A 14,968-nucleotide genomic window follows, 5' to 3' on the forward strand; every position below is an offset into this window, starting at 1 on the left:
CTGAAATCCAGATTTAATAAAGTAATAGAATGTTTAAGGAAACAATTTAAAACTGGATCTCCGCTTTTTCTTTCTTTTTTTTTTTTTTTTGGTTACTGTGAATTATTTGATTTTAATAGAAGATTTTTTTAAATTCCCAAATGGGATGAAATACTTAGAAAGTCATTCTTACTAGTGTTGACTGTTCTAATCTTATTAAGAGTCTCAACAAGCAATACAAAGTTTAACAAAACAGCATAAAAATGAAGGACTCATTGAAAAATCATCTCCATTTCCTAGTTTAATGATGGAGAGCAAAGTATTGCACTTTATTATTCAACACAAAATAATGTAGCCAACAGTAACATACAGGTACACAATTTAATATTTATTATATGCATTTTATATACATTATTTTTCAACAGCTGTACGTTTGCTATGTGGTACAATCTTAAAAATTTGCTGATTCATAGTTTGTAAAACAAAAACCTTACAAAACTCATCAAAACTCGCAAACTGATCAGAAAAGTTTTTGGAAGACTAGAAAAAATACTTTATTGTCTTAATCATGCATTACACAAACAAAATCTTTAGTTACACCATAAAATTAAGCACATCTGAAAAAATAAAACAGGGATAACTAGTCCAAACACAGCAAATTTCTGTATCCTGATTCAACTATTTTTGTATCCTATTTGTAATGCAAATAAAATTTTACTCCAAATATTTTTAAACAAGATAGTTTTTGTTTGGAATCATGGTAAACCAAGTTATGCATCTGGGGGAAATCACCTTGATTTGTAACTTAAACTATAAAATATTCCATTTTTAGTCTATTTTAGACTATTCAAAGAGTCCCAAAATAGATATACAGGTTTCTTTAGCACATTAATAAAAGGATATAAAGACCAACAAAAAGTGAAATAAATAATAGGCTATTAGCAAGATGGATAATCCTTGATAAATAAACTTGTAAATACAGTAAGATGTACAAAATATCACATAGTGATAGGATGCCAAGATTAGTTCGTTTTTTTTCTTTTTAAAGAGTTCATTTGGAGTACTAAACCCCACTGTTTCATTTTAATACACTTAATAGTCCTTGGTTTATATGAAGACAATTATGTGATGATGAAGGTGATTTAGCATCTTTATGGAAGGACTTAGCTGAGCTGTATTAGGCAAAAGAAGGAAAAAGTGTGGTTACACGGCAGCGGGTCAGTGAGATCTCTGTGTTTTAGGGTTGTATAATGCAGAAAAACTTCAATACAATCTTGAGCACTGTTGTGACAGGCTAAATATATAAAAAGACTTATAAAAACTAGAATTTTATCCAAACATTTTGTGCAACTAATGCTAAAATATTTTAAGTTAAATTTTCTTTTTTTTTTTAAAGCAAAATAAGTTTAAAAGGGAATCTGTGGCATTCAACTGATAAACAGAAAATCACTAAGAGATGAAAAAAAGCTACTCTTGGAGCTCACTTCCCCCCCAACAAGAGCACCACATTCCTAACCCTAAGGCAGCACACAGAGTCCAAAATAAAAGTCTTTTGTGTAAGATCAGACTCCACATTGGCTTAAAGATACCTAAAAAACAGACATACGCTCAGTTCATATCCAGTACAGGCCACAATTAATGGAGTCCTTTTTTATTTGTCCCACGAGATACAGTAATTACAATTAAATTAATGAGCCTGACATTAAGATGTGATTTCCATCAATTTATGCCTGCCTCGAATAGCCTTCACCAGGCAGATCACACGTAGTGTCATATCAGTAACCTTTCTGATGGCAGTGATGCAGACCCTCTTTCTGTTCAAGCAAATCTGTTAAGATGTGAGTTTTTGTTGGTTCACACAAATACTTTGGCAAGGGCATCAGCCCCTGCACTGGCAATATACGCTTTTGATGGATGGAAAGCTACATCATAAATCGATTCATCTAATTTCTTCCTATGTGCTGTTATTTCTTGCACACATGTCTTGCTGTCCAAATTCCACAATCTAATAGAACAGTCATGGCCTGTAATAAAAGAACAAATAAAGTATATTATTGAGGAACAATTCTTTTAATAAAGCTTGTGGCAGTATAGAAGTTCAGACTTACTTCCAGACATCAGATAGATTCCATTAGGATCTACTGCTAAACTTGTAACAGCATCCAAATGAGCTACCATAGAATGGATCATTTTACCTAAACAAAACATAACAGAAGATAAAGTTTTCACAAACAGTTAATAACTTGTGAGATCAGAAACCATAATATAGCATCAACATAAAATAGACAATCACTACAGCAATATATTTTTTACTGTGGTAAAATACACATAACATAAAATTTACCATTTTAACCATTTGGGAAGGTATCATTCAGTGGCTTTTAGAACATTCGCAGTGATATGCAACCATCACCATTATCCAGTTCAGAACATTTTCATCACTGCAAAAGGAAACCCGTACCCATTAAGCAGTCACTCCCTATTTCTCCCCTCCCCCAAAGTCCCTGGTTCCCACTAATTTGCTTTCTTTCTCTTGTGATTTGGCCTATTCTGAATGTTTCATACAGTTGCAATCACACAATAACAAGTGGCTTTTTGTGTCTGCCTTCTATCACTTAAAGGTTCCAACGTTTGCCCAGTATACAGGCATACCTTGTTTTATTGCACTTCACAGATATTGCCGTTTTTTACCAACTGAAGATCTATGGCAACCCTGTGTTGAACAAATCTATTGGTGCCATTTTCCAATAGCACTTGCTCACTTTGTGTCTCTGTCACGTTCTGGCAATTCTTGCAAAATTGCAAACCTTTTCAATTTTATTTTATTTGTTATAGTGATCTGGGATGACTGCTTCCAAATTGGTGAAAGCTCAGCAATGGTTAGCATTTTTTTGCAATAAGTATTCTTTAATTAAGGTATGTACATTGTTTTTTTAGATATAACGCTATTGCACACTTAGTAGACAACAATATGGTGTAAACATGACTTTTATATGCACTGAGAAACCAAAATTCATTTGACTCACTTTAAATGCCAAATGAGCTTTACTGCAGTGGTATGAAACTGAACCCACAGAGGTACGCCTGTAATAATTTTTTAAAGAGAATTTTAATTCTAATGCAGAACTTTCCCAGTTATTCCTAAAAAAAAGACATCTGTGTGACATGAATCTGACAGTACCTGGTAGACAGTGGAAAGCATAATGACTGTTGGTTACATCAAAGGCTTAAGATCTATAGTTGGAACTAAACTTAAAACAGAAAAAAATCTTTCTCATTAAGATGTAAAGATTATACAGGATTATTGATAAATAAATCACTAGAGGATATATCCCTAGCTAAAGATTCTACTATAATTAAATTCATTTACCCTTTGAAATCTCAATCATTTTATACATTAGAAACAAGAAAGAGGGGCAGCGCCAGTGGCCCAGCGGTTTAGCACCGCCTTCGGCCTGGGGTATGATCCTGGGGACCCGGATCGAGTCCCACGTCGGGCTCCCTGCATGGAGCCTGCTTCTCCCTCTGCCTGTGTCTCTGCCTCTCTCTCTCTGTGTCTTTCATGAATAAATAAATAAAATCTTTAAAAAAAAAAAAAAAGAAAGAGGAGAGGGGTGAGAAATTATTCTGGATTTCCCCATACAGTAGCAAAAATGCTACTATGGAAAATGGGATTTAATGGATATCTTCACTGAAGATTTGGGAAGAAAATGGGATTCAATGGCAAGTTAAAATTTAAAAATAAGTTATGAATACAAAGTTGCGTTGCATAAGTACCTTGGGGACAAGAGGATTAGCCTCTGCACTGGCAATATATGCCTTTGATGGCTGGAAAGCAGTATCAAAAATTGATTCATCCAAGAAGGAATAAAATAGCAAATACTGATATTTTAAAAATTTCCTCCCCTTTCACTCTGCAGAAGTCTTTATTACTCAAATACCTGAGCAGCTCCTGATGACAGACCTCCAGAATTCTAGTCCCAATCATTTTTGGTCCCCTAATGACATTCCACACTGGGACATGAAATAGATCTACTTTCATTACTATAGCTCCTGGACTGAATATAAAACCACAACATAATTAAACGTGCAAAAAGTTATTCTGAAAAACATAAAAGGTTCTATCACTTTCTGGTAATACTAACATCATCAATTAAGTAGGAAATTAGTGTCTCAACATTCCAAATCACATTTGTCTGTTTCTCACTAATACTAATAACTAATTTTAGAGATTCTTCTCTGCTATCCTGAGATACAGTATAATCATTCAACATATGATCTTTTAACTGTTTAGCCCCACATAATTCATCAGGTCTAGAATCCATTTCTTGCAACATTCCTATTAAAACAAACAAAAAACAAAACAAAAAAAAACCTCCCAAAAACACAAGCATGAAATGGCAGAGCTCCAGGCCAATAATCTCAAATTATCAGAAGTTAAATACCAAGCATCATTAGCTTCCCTTAAAATGTCAAATCTATGGCAGTAAGTCTTAATTCACAAATCTAGTTCTAACTTCTCTCCTAAGAACGATCCTGTATCTTCTAAATTTAATATGTCTTAAAGCAAAGAATTCTTTCATCCAAACAAATCTACTCACAAAACTTCAGTCACAAAACTTCTGACACTTCCTTAGGATTTCTTCTTTGCCAACATATATTTGCAGCTTCGCACATTTAACCAATTTCACTTTGCCTCATGCCTCTACTACTACCTCTCCTCACTGACCAAAATTAATTCTCTCCTTCCATAATGGAGGAAAATAAATGATGTCACCTGTTTTCCCTTTTCTGGCACCTTAAGCACCTTTGATTTGGGTAATCATTACTGTGAGCCTCTATGAAATGGGGAAGAAAACGCTATTTTTAAAAAATGTAGACTCTGGAAGCAAACTGCATGCAGCATGTGAATCCATCAACCCCATAATTTCTCTCTGCTGTGTAACAATGAACAAATTAGAAACTTCTCTTAAGCCTTTTATTTCAAGTGTAAAATGGAAATAATACCTTATCTACCTTATAGTTATAGAAGAACAAACATGTTACTTTATGTAAATCAAATAGAATGATGTCTCCACTTGAAGTAAGCAAGACACCACTAGAAATTAAATTCTAAGAGGACCATTTTGTTTTGTTCACGAAGCACTGAAAATTCTGCCAAGGATATGGCAGACACTCAATAAATTGTACTGAATGAATGAGCCCACAATGATTTCAGGATCTTCAGTCTCCAACTCCCCCATATCCTTAACTTGTACACCTCCCAAACTCACTATCACTAAGCTAAGTTCCTCAGAGGCACAGTATATGCAACTCAAATGTCTATCTCTACCACAATTTTAAAAATCATGAACCCTTAATATCTCTCTACAACAAACATTAGAAAGTGAAATTATAAATTATTTAAAGTCAAAGATCTCCTAGGTAATGCAATTTACATAATCTTTCTAAACCAATTTTACAAACCCCCACTCAAATATTGTAAATAGTTTTCACAGTGCACAGCATAAACAGAAATCCATTATTCTTAGCCTGGCTCTGAAAAGTCCCTAATAGTTTCTCTTCTCCAAACTTACCTCTTCAGCTTTACCTATAAGAAACTTCTATTCCAGCCCAAGTTCCTATCACCATGCTGCCTCTGTTCAAAATAGGCCCTTATCTGGAATTTCCTACTACCTTCCTTCACTTAAAAAAACAACACAAAACTTACCATTTCTTCAAAGCAAAGATCAAACCCTCACTATGAAGACTCCTTTATCTAGCATGGCTCATCTTACTGCATGTATGAATGTACACATGTGCATACACACAGAGACACACGTTCTATTTTCCTCAAACAAGTGCCATGCAGAATACAAAACCTAAAAATATTTTTTGTTCAAATCTAAGAATTCATTGAATCTATCCAGAGTATTAATTTCTATGTTTCAGATGAAAATAATTCAATAAACATACCAGTCATTTGATAGAATATTCCATTAAAAATTTAGCTGTAAACAACAGAAAATATTCTAGTTTACCACATTTAAATGAGTTACCAATTTTCAGGGAAAAAAATTCTCTGGAAACAGTATACCTGAATGCAATTTTTACAGTTTAATTTCACACAATGTTGTGCGTAGTGAAACAGGATTTAGAAAGAATTTTTCTATTGTTAAGAGTCTATTGCTGGGGCACCTGGGTGGCTCAATGGTTGTTGAGGGTCTGCCTTTGGGCTCAGGTCATGATCCCAGAATCCTGGGATCAAGTCCCACATCAAGCTCCCTGCAGGGAAGTCTGCTTCTCCCTCTGCCTATGTCTCGGCCTCTCTCTGTGTCTCTCATGAATAAATTTTGCTGTTAATACAGCTACTAAAATTTCTGACCTTCCTCCTACAAACGTAAATGTAAATCTTCAATAGTTAAAAGAATCTCAGAAATACAGTAAAGGAAATTATCTGAAAAAAAAATTTTTTTAAATGATTCTCAACTTGTTCTACTGAATTACAAGGAATCTGTCCATTAAAGTGTTATTTGAACACAGGGATTTAAGACTCTAGAGATTAATAATTATAACCACATCCTATATAACCTTCAAAGAGAAATCTGTAGAGGGGCACCTGGCAGGCTCAGTCGACAGAGCATCTTATTCTTGATTTTAGGATCATGGAGCCTACTTGAATGAATCAATGAATGAATGACATTTCAAAAAGATCTATAGTTTTGATTTGTCTTGCTTGATAATCTGTTGCCCTGCAATAATGTTGCAATTAACTTCTAAATTTCTTACTTGGAAGTCCTTTAATACCCGTTTTAGCTTCTTAAAGAAGCCTAACTGAGCACAAACAGTATTTTATGTGGTATTCTACTAACAGATGAAACAGAGGTCATTAAAGAAACCACCCTACGGCCAAATTAAAATTTAATTTGACTTCTATATAACTGGTAAGTTTCCTCACAGAAGAACTAGAGGGAGAATAACAGTAAACAATTTCCAGATTTCATCATTTCATCTCCTGAGGAATAATTCTAAGAGTATATCTCTGAAATGCCAAACTCCAGGCCTTTCACCACAGAATATAAAAGAAAAAATTTCAAATGGATGGGTTTATATTTAACATGACATGGAGAAAATGTAATTGGTATTACAAAGTATTATATACACCTAAGGGGCAGAATTTAACATGGAAGTGTACCACATTAAGTAAAGCAGAAATCGGAGTTAAAATGGTGTACCTGGCAATTTTTAAGGCAAAAAGTTAGTATGTTTTACATAAAAAGAATAGCATTTTTGATCATCTTAAGTTTACAATATTATTAACTAAAAAGAAAGACAACCAACTTACCCGTTTTATTGTCAAAAAATTTGATGTGTCTATCTTCATGAGCAGTTATTGTAACAGGAAGTGTGGGATGACTTACTACTCTGTTAATGTGTTTATTGGATTGTAAACCTGAAAAATAAAGGAAAATAATGCACTAAAATTCAAATCTTCAGTTAAAATTTAGATGATGGCCTTTCTAGGCTTACCAAAAAATAAGAATCATTAAAATATTAACGCATTTGTGTAAAATAAAAATCTGGGAGATATAGTTTCTTAAAACATACATGTAAGCTATCATGTCCTATAATGATGGACATTATTATGGAGTACTAAGCTCAAATTTAAGAAAAATTAGAAATATTTTAATGCGGAATGTCAGTATAAGTGGTTTAGAATCTTAAAGATCCACAGTAATTATTACTTTAAATAAACAGCCCATGCAAAAGACATGAACAGAAAATTCAGAGGAAGACATAGACATGACCAACAAGCACATGAGAAAATGCTCCGCATCACTGGCCATCAGGGAAATACAAATCAAAACCACAATGAGATACCACCTCACACCAGTGAGAATGGGGAAAATTAACAAGGCAAAAACCACAAATGTTGGAGAGGATGTAGAGAACCCTCTTGCACTGTTGGTGGGAATGTGAACTGGTATAGCCACTCCGGAAAACTGTGTGGAGGTTCCTCAAAGAGTTAAAAATAGATCTGCCCTTTAAAAAAAAAAAAGAAAGAAAGAAAAAGAAAAAGACAAAAAAAAAAAAAAAAAAAAAAAAAAAAGGTTCTGCCCTATGACCCAGCAATTGCACTGCTGGGGATTTACTCCAAAGATACAGATGCAGTGAAATGCTGAGACACCTGCACCCCAATGTTTATAGCAGCAATGTCCACAATAGCCAAACTGTGGAAGGAGCCTCGATGTCCATTGAAAGATGAATGGATAAAGAAGATGTGGTATATGTAGGGGATCCCTGGGTGGCTCAGCAGTTTAGTGCCTGCCTTTGGCCCAGGGCGCGATCCTGGAGTCCCAGGATCGAGTCCCGCGTCAGGCCCCTGGCATGGAGCCTGCTTCTCCCTCTGCCTGTGTCTCTGCCTCTTTTTCTCTCTCTCTATCATGAATAAATAAATAAATAAATCTTAAAAAAAAAAGAAGAAGAAGAAGAAGATGTGGTATATGCATACAATGGAATATTACTCAGCCATTAGAAATGACAAATACCCACTATTTGCTTCGACGTGGAGGGACCTGGAGGGTATTATGCTGAGTGAAATAAGTCAATCAGAAAAGGACAAACATTATATGGTCTCATTCATTTGGGGAATATAAAAATTAGTGAAAGGGAATAAAGGGAAAGGAGAGAAAATGAGTGAAAAATATCAGTGAGGGTGACAAAACATGAAAGACACCTAACTCTGGGAAATGAACAAAGGGTAGTGGAAGGGGAAGTGGGCGGGGGTTTGGGGTGACTGGGTGATGGGAAATGAGGAGGGCACTTGGCGGGATGAGCACTTGGGTGTTATGCTATATGTTGGCAAATTGGAACTCCAATGAAAAAAATTAAAAATAAGTAAAATAATAAAAAATAAACAGCCCATGAATGAATAATAAGCATTTAATGAAAAACTTCACAAGAAAAATCATGTTTGCAAGGAACCACTCCCATCCAACCCACACTCAGAGAAAAACCACAAAGAACAGCAATCCATGTTCTTAGGGACGAGACCTTTCTTTGCTACCAAGCTCTTAATTTCTTATTAGAGATGGGGGAAAAACAGAGAGGGATCAAAACTAATGAGAAAATAACATTATTAGATTTTAACTATCAGTCATTCCACATATATTTAAGAATTCTTAACTGAACTTAGACACACTACCCATGTAAGAAGGAGAAAGGGGCTAGAGTTGAAAAAATGCTGGGAAACACACTTCTTTAACTATAATTTGGTTTGAGATTTGACCATGAAACAATTTAAATGGTTTAAATAATTATAAAATGTTTTTTTAAAGATTTTTATTTATTCATTCATGAGAGACAGAGAGAGAAAAAGAGAGAGAGAGAGAGACAGAGACACAGGCAGAGGGAGAAACAGGCCCCATGCAGGGAGCCTGATGTGGGACTTAATTCTGGGTCTCCAGGGTCAGGCCCTGGGCTGAAGGCGGTGCTAAACTGCTGAGCCACCTGGGCTGCCATAAAATGGTTTTTTAAAAGCAACTCCCCCCCAAAAAAACCCCAAAAAGTAAAATTAGACAAATGAATGTTAACTAGATATCCAACTGGGGTATAAGCAAACAAAATGAATAATTTCAAGTGACTTTATTTTTTAAAAGATTTTATTTATATGACACAAAGAGAGAGCAAGCACAAGCAGGGGGAGAGGGAGAAGCAGGCTCCCTGCTCAGCAGGGAGTCCAACAAAAGGCTCAATTCCAACCAAGCCACACAGATGCCCCTTCAGTTGACTTTAAAGCACAGTAATTAGACTGTATCATCTCTAGTGGAATACATTGTGAATATGAAACTATTATCAGTAATCAAACTATTGGTGGTGGTGTTGGTTTTGTTATTCTGAGATGATTGTATCTGTACTGTGGAATAAATCAAATAAGAGATGATGATGATTTTGCTGAGAATCAAGAGTTTCAGCATGATTAAGATGAGGTAAAAAGCAACGAGATAAATCTGAATTTTAACGGGAAATATTTGTATGAAATTATCAGTGTTTTTCTTTTCTTTTTTTAAAATGCATTTCTAGCTCTGTCCACTGAAAAAGCCTAAACCAATGAGCAACTCAAGAGCCATAAAAGCCATGAGGACCAATCCAAAAGCCTAAGTATACCTATATTGCAGTCTCTAAATGCCATTTTTCCACTCACAGAAACCATGGCTTCTTAGAGAGATGCATGCTTTCAGTCTGGGGCACAAAATGAACAAGATGAACCCAAAACATCTTGCTACATCAGAAAGTAAGAAAGCTATTAATGACTACCAGAGTCATGTCAAAAGGGTTCAAGAGCCAACCTGAATACGCTCCCACTAGCCAAACATGAAACAATCTGAGGAATGATAAAGATAATATCTGCAATAGACTAAAACACATCTGATACATTTATATCTGAGATTAGGGATTATAATGGTAATAAAAACAACACCCAAAAGGCTCAATGAACATCTCTGGGTAATGCTAGGAAACCACCTCATTTTGAAAACTGATAAAGTGGGGGAGGGTTCAATATTAATCTTTCTCTTCACTTATAATCACTAACTCCAGGGTAACCAGATTATTGATGAACAGTGTTCCTTTTTATAGAAATATTCTAGCTATTAAGTGGAGAAGGAATGAAAGAATTAGAAAATCATTTTTCAACAGAATTAATGGATGTGGGTAATGATCATCAAGACTTTACATAAGAAAACGATAAACCAAAAAAAAAAAAAAAGAAAACGATAAACCAGACAATATTTACTCCTGATAAAAGCTCACAAGTTACTATAATGTAGTCTTGCCAAAAACTTTTAAAAACTTTATAATGAAGACAAAAACATTAAACCCAAATATGAATAAGTCTCTAGATCTATAACTTGTTTACAGGAAATAAAATGAAAAGAGAAAGCACATTAAAATGATACCACAAGGATGCAACCAGCAACCAGGCTTATATTATTTTCTCTACTTTCACATGTATTTTCATTAAACCTTTTGAAAAGATAGATTTTATTTATTTATTTATTTATTTATTTATTTATTTATTTATTTATTTATTTAGAGAGCGCGCGTGCGCGCAGAAGTGGGTGGAGAGAAAGAAGAAAGGGAGAAACAGACTCCCCACTGAGCAGAGAGCCCTACTCAGGGCTCAATCTCAAGTCTCTGGGATCATGACCTGAAAGGCAGATGCTTAACCGACTGAGCCACTCAGGCGCCCCTGTATTTCCACTAAAACTTTAAAATTATTTCCTCTACTTTCACATTTATATTGCCCTACTCTCTATGATCCCCTAAACTCTCCAAGCTTTTAAGCATAATTTGAGAAAACTGCAAAAATAATGTAAAGGAATACAACTATAACACAGTTGAAGTTGTTTCATAAATTCATCATAAATTCAAATAGTCAAAATGTAAAACTTAAAAGATCACCCTCTATTGTGTAATAATCCTTTTTAAGTTTCAAGGAAACCTATGAAAACTTACCAGAATCTATCTGTGATGAAAGCATCACCAATGATTGTGATGTTTCTAAGTCATAAATTACTGTACTACCAGTGTTGAAAGAGGTCACCATATGAGCTGGATCACAGCCTATAAAGTCAACCGATGTAGGTATTCCATGCTCTGAAAAGAAGCCCGAAGAGATTCAATATAAAAACAATTTAGAAATCCCTGTTTGCTAATAAGAAAAAGGAACTCAAGTGTTTTTGAAATAATGTTCATAATGAAAAAGAGAGCAATTATGTTAGGGTAGTGAGATATAATAGGCAACTTCCGTTCAATTATTTTTAGTTGTTATAATATTCTATTTAATAGTAGAAGGAAATATAGTTGGAGATCTCAAAGTACTAAGGAGATATGTACAGAAGTCATTTGTTCTTTTATGCATTTTCTTCTAAGAAAAAAAAATCTAGGTGAGTCTTCTGGCTGACTTGCCATATTTATTTTTTACTGTAAAATGATAAATTAGCATTTTCACATCACTTTCTTGGGAGATTGCACTGGTTTGAGACTTATAGCCATATCGAGTAGCTCACACAAGTTGAATTTTTAGATCTCTGAAAATAAAGCTTGGAGTCTGGAATCTACCGATGCAGTACTATCCTACCATGTCCTGAGCAGCAATTTGTCTTCAATAGATTAAATTCAATTAGCCAGATCACGCACAACGAGGTGAAATCCAAAGTGTCAAACGATTAATTATCAAGATGAAGTAAAGGCAACAAATATTTAAATAAATTTTTACCTCAAAAGTTTGAGTAATTGAAAAATTAGCATTATCACTAAGGTATCTAAGAGATCTTACAAAAAGTAAACACATACTATTTATCTAAAATGCTTTAAGACAAAACATAATTTCTAATAAAAAGAAAAGGTCTGGTTTTTAAAAATAACTTAAAAATGACTCAGAAAACCTAATGCCAGCACATAAACATATATAAATAAAAGTTATCACAAAGCAAACTGCTTAAAGCTTTCTTTAACAGGAAAAGATTTGAAATTCTACATGTAACTCAGTTTGTACTTCCTACTTAGGGGTGCTGATTCAATGATTATAAGGCTAGACTTCTCATTCAGTGTGCTCATATGTATTAGGTATGCTTAAGACTGTGATCCCTTCAGTCTTTGAGTGCAGCCACCCAGAGCAAGCGGAGAGCCTCATGTTATTCCTATGAGCAGCCTCATTTGTCTACTTCACGATTACAAAGCTTTATTTTTTAAATAGGACATGTCCTGGAAAAAGTCAAATAGCACTGAGCTATACGATACACTTGCTTATAAGAAATGCTAAGAGTAAAAAGATTATCATGACAAGCTTTATGAAATTCTTTCAACGTGTCTCTTGGAGTAGCAAAGAAACAGTAATCATCTGCTTTGTCCTTTCTATCTTCCAAATTCTAAAAAAATTAGCGTTTTTTTTTTTTTTTATAGGGCAAAATTTACTTACCCTTGTCTCCATTGTAAGTGCAAATACATGGCAATTTTTCTTGTGGATTCCATAACCTAACAGTGCCATCTGCTGAACAAGACAGTAATTGATTTTTTATGCCACTATAAGCAAGACCCCAGACAGCATCTGTATGTGCAACTAAAGTGCCAGCTAGAACATTTGGCTCTGGGAAGAAACAACAAACAAACACAAATTAGCTAAAAGAAGTTGGAAAAAAATGTTTTGGATAAAGATAACTCACCATATAATTAAGTATAAAGACTACCCATAATGGTCATAAGAAGAACTGAAGTGGTCATCTTTAAATTGTGGAATTATGGGTTATTTTTTATCCCCACCATAATTCTTTCCTGTATTCTTGGAATTTTCTATAAAGAACATACACTTTCAAAAAACAGCTTTAATGAGATATAATTCCCGTATCACATAATTCACCAACTTAAAGTGTATAATTCGAGGGGGCACCTGGGTGGCTCAGCTGCCCAATGCCTAGCTTTGGCTCAGGTCATGATCTCAGGGACCTGGAATCAAGCCCCATGTTGGGCTCCACAGCAGGGAGTCTGCTTGTCCTTCTCCTTGTGCCCCTGTCTGCCCCCACTCTTGCTCGCCCTCTTTCTCTCTCAAATAAATAAAATCTTAAAAAAAAGAAAGTGTACAATTCAATGGCTTTTATTATACAATCGATTTGAGGACATTTCCATCACTTATTAGCCATTCCCACCCCCCCACTGCCAATTCTTCCTGCTTTTCTGCAGCCCACATAACCACTAATCTACTTTGTTTCTCTAAGTTTGTCTATTCTGGACATTTCATACAACTGGCCTTTCGTGACTGGCATAATGTTTCCGAGGTTCATCCATGTTATAGCATGTCTCTCAGTACATGAGAGACATGCTATAACATTCTTTTTTTTTTTTTTAAAGAATTTCTTCTAAATGCCAAATAATATCCATTGAATAGATATACTACATTTTACGTATCCATTTACCGTTTGATTGCCATGGTGGCTAATAATAACACTGTGCACCATCTGGTACTTTGTTTCTCTAAGTTTGTCTATTCTGGACATTTCATACAACTGGCCTTTCGTGACTGGCATAATGTTTCTGAGGTTCATCCATGTTATAGCATGTCTCTCAGTACATGAGAGACATGCTATAACATTCTTTTTTTTTTTTTAAAGAATTTCTTCTAAATGCCAAATAATATCCATTGAATAGATATACTACATTTTACGTATCCATTTACTGTTTGATGGACATGGTGGCTAATAATAACACTGTGCACCATCTGGCCTACAATCCTGTTTCTCTAGAAAATTCCGACTTCCCACAACTATTTCTTATTATCTCCAGAATTTTCAGTTTCCAACTTCCCTTCTTCAGAATGATTATCTCTGATTATCGATTTCACTGAGAAAATACAGCAATGAAATTAAGAACCCCTCTCCTGTCTTTCCTCCACTCAATCTACTTACTAGTAGTGTCTAGAGCCACCTTACTCCTTGCTTCCAGATAGAAGAACTGTCTACTTTCTTCTCAAATGATAATTCTATCAGGTAAATTCTGGATTCCATTCAACCTACTAACTTGCTTTCATGTTTATAGTTTCCCTACTATACAGTAATTCTCCTTCTCCTTAGGATCATTACCACAGCAAACAAATATGCTCTAGAATCTACTGACTCAAATAAAAACCTTGTATCACCCTTCCAACAGATAGCAGAAGAGCATATTGAGTAAAATGCTTTTTTACCTTTCATTCACTCTCTAAATCAGTGTAACATGGTTTCTCATAGCATCACTACACCAAAATAACTCTTTTTTTCCACCAAAATAACTCTTGCTAAAATCACCAATGACAAACTTTCTTCTAACAAGTTTAATAAAATTTTTCTTTTCTTAGATTATTTATTTGAGAGAGTGAGAAAACAAAAGAGTAAGCATAGAGGAAGAGGGAGAGGCAGACTCCCTGCTGAGGAGAACCTGTTATGGGGCTCCATCTCAGGACCCTGTGATCATGACC

At 34.8% G+C, this 14,968-nt stretch overlaps 1 protein-coding gene across 7 annotated transcripts in view; it reads right to left on the reverse strand.

Annotated features, from left to right (window-relative positions):
• Positions 1 to 346: 346 nt before the first annotated feature.
• STRN3 (striatin 3) overlaps positions 347 to 14,968 on the reverse strand; it is a 112,682-nt gene continuing 98,060 nt past the window's right edge. For 6 of the 7 annotated variants that reach the window (XM_077908918.1, XM_077908913.1, XM_077908914.1 and 3 more), the window contains 5 exons: positions 12,941 to 13,108; positions 11,476 to 11,616; positions 7,304 to 7,411; positions 2,088 to 2,174; positions 347 to 2,003 (listed from right to left, as the gene is read on the reverse strand). In XM_077908918.1, coding sequence (XP_077765044.1) covers positions 1,834 to 2,003; positions 2,088 to 2,174; positions 7,304 to 7,411; positions 11,476 to 11,616; positions 12,941 to 13,108 — 674 coding nt within the window. In that variant the 3' untranslated portion in view covers positions 347 to 1,833. Of the gene's footprint in view, positions 2,004 to 2,087; positions 2,175 to 2,323; positions 2,421 to 7,303; positions 7,412 to 11,475; positions 11,617 to 12,940; positions 13,109 to 14,968 lie in introns of all 7 variants that reach the window. The other variant, XR_013385948.1, reaches the window with a different exon arrangement.

The sequence above is a fragment of the Canis aureus genome, chromosome 9 (genome assembly GCF_053574225.1).
Source record: "Canis aureus isolate CA01 chromosome 9, VMU_Caureus_v.1.0, whole genome shotgun sequence".
NCBI classification, from domain to species: Eukaryota; Metazoa; Chordata; class Mammalia; order Carnivora; family Canidae; genus Canis; species Canis aureus.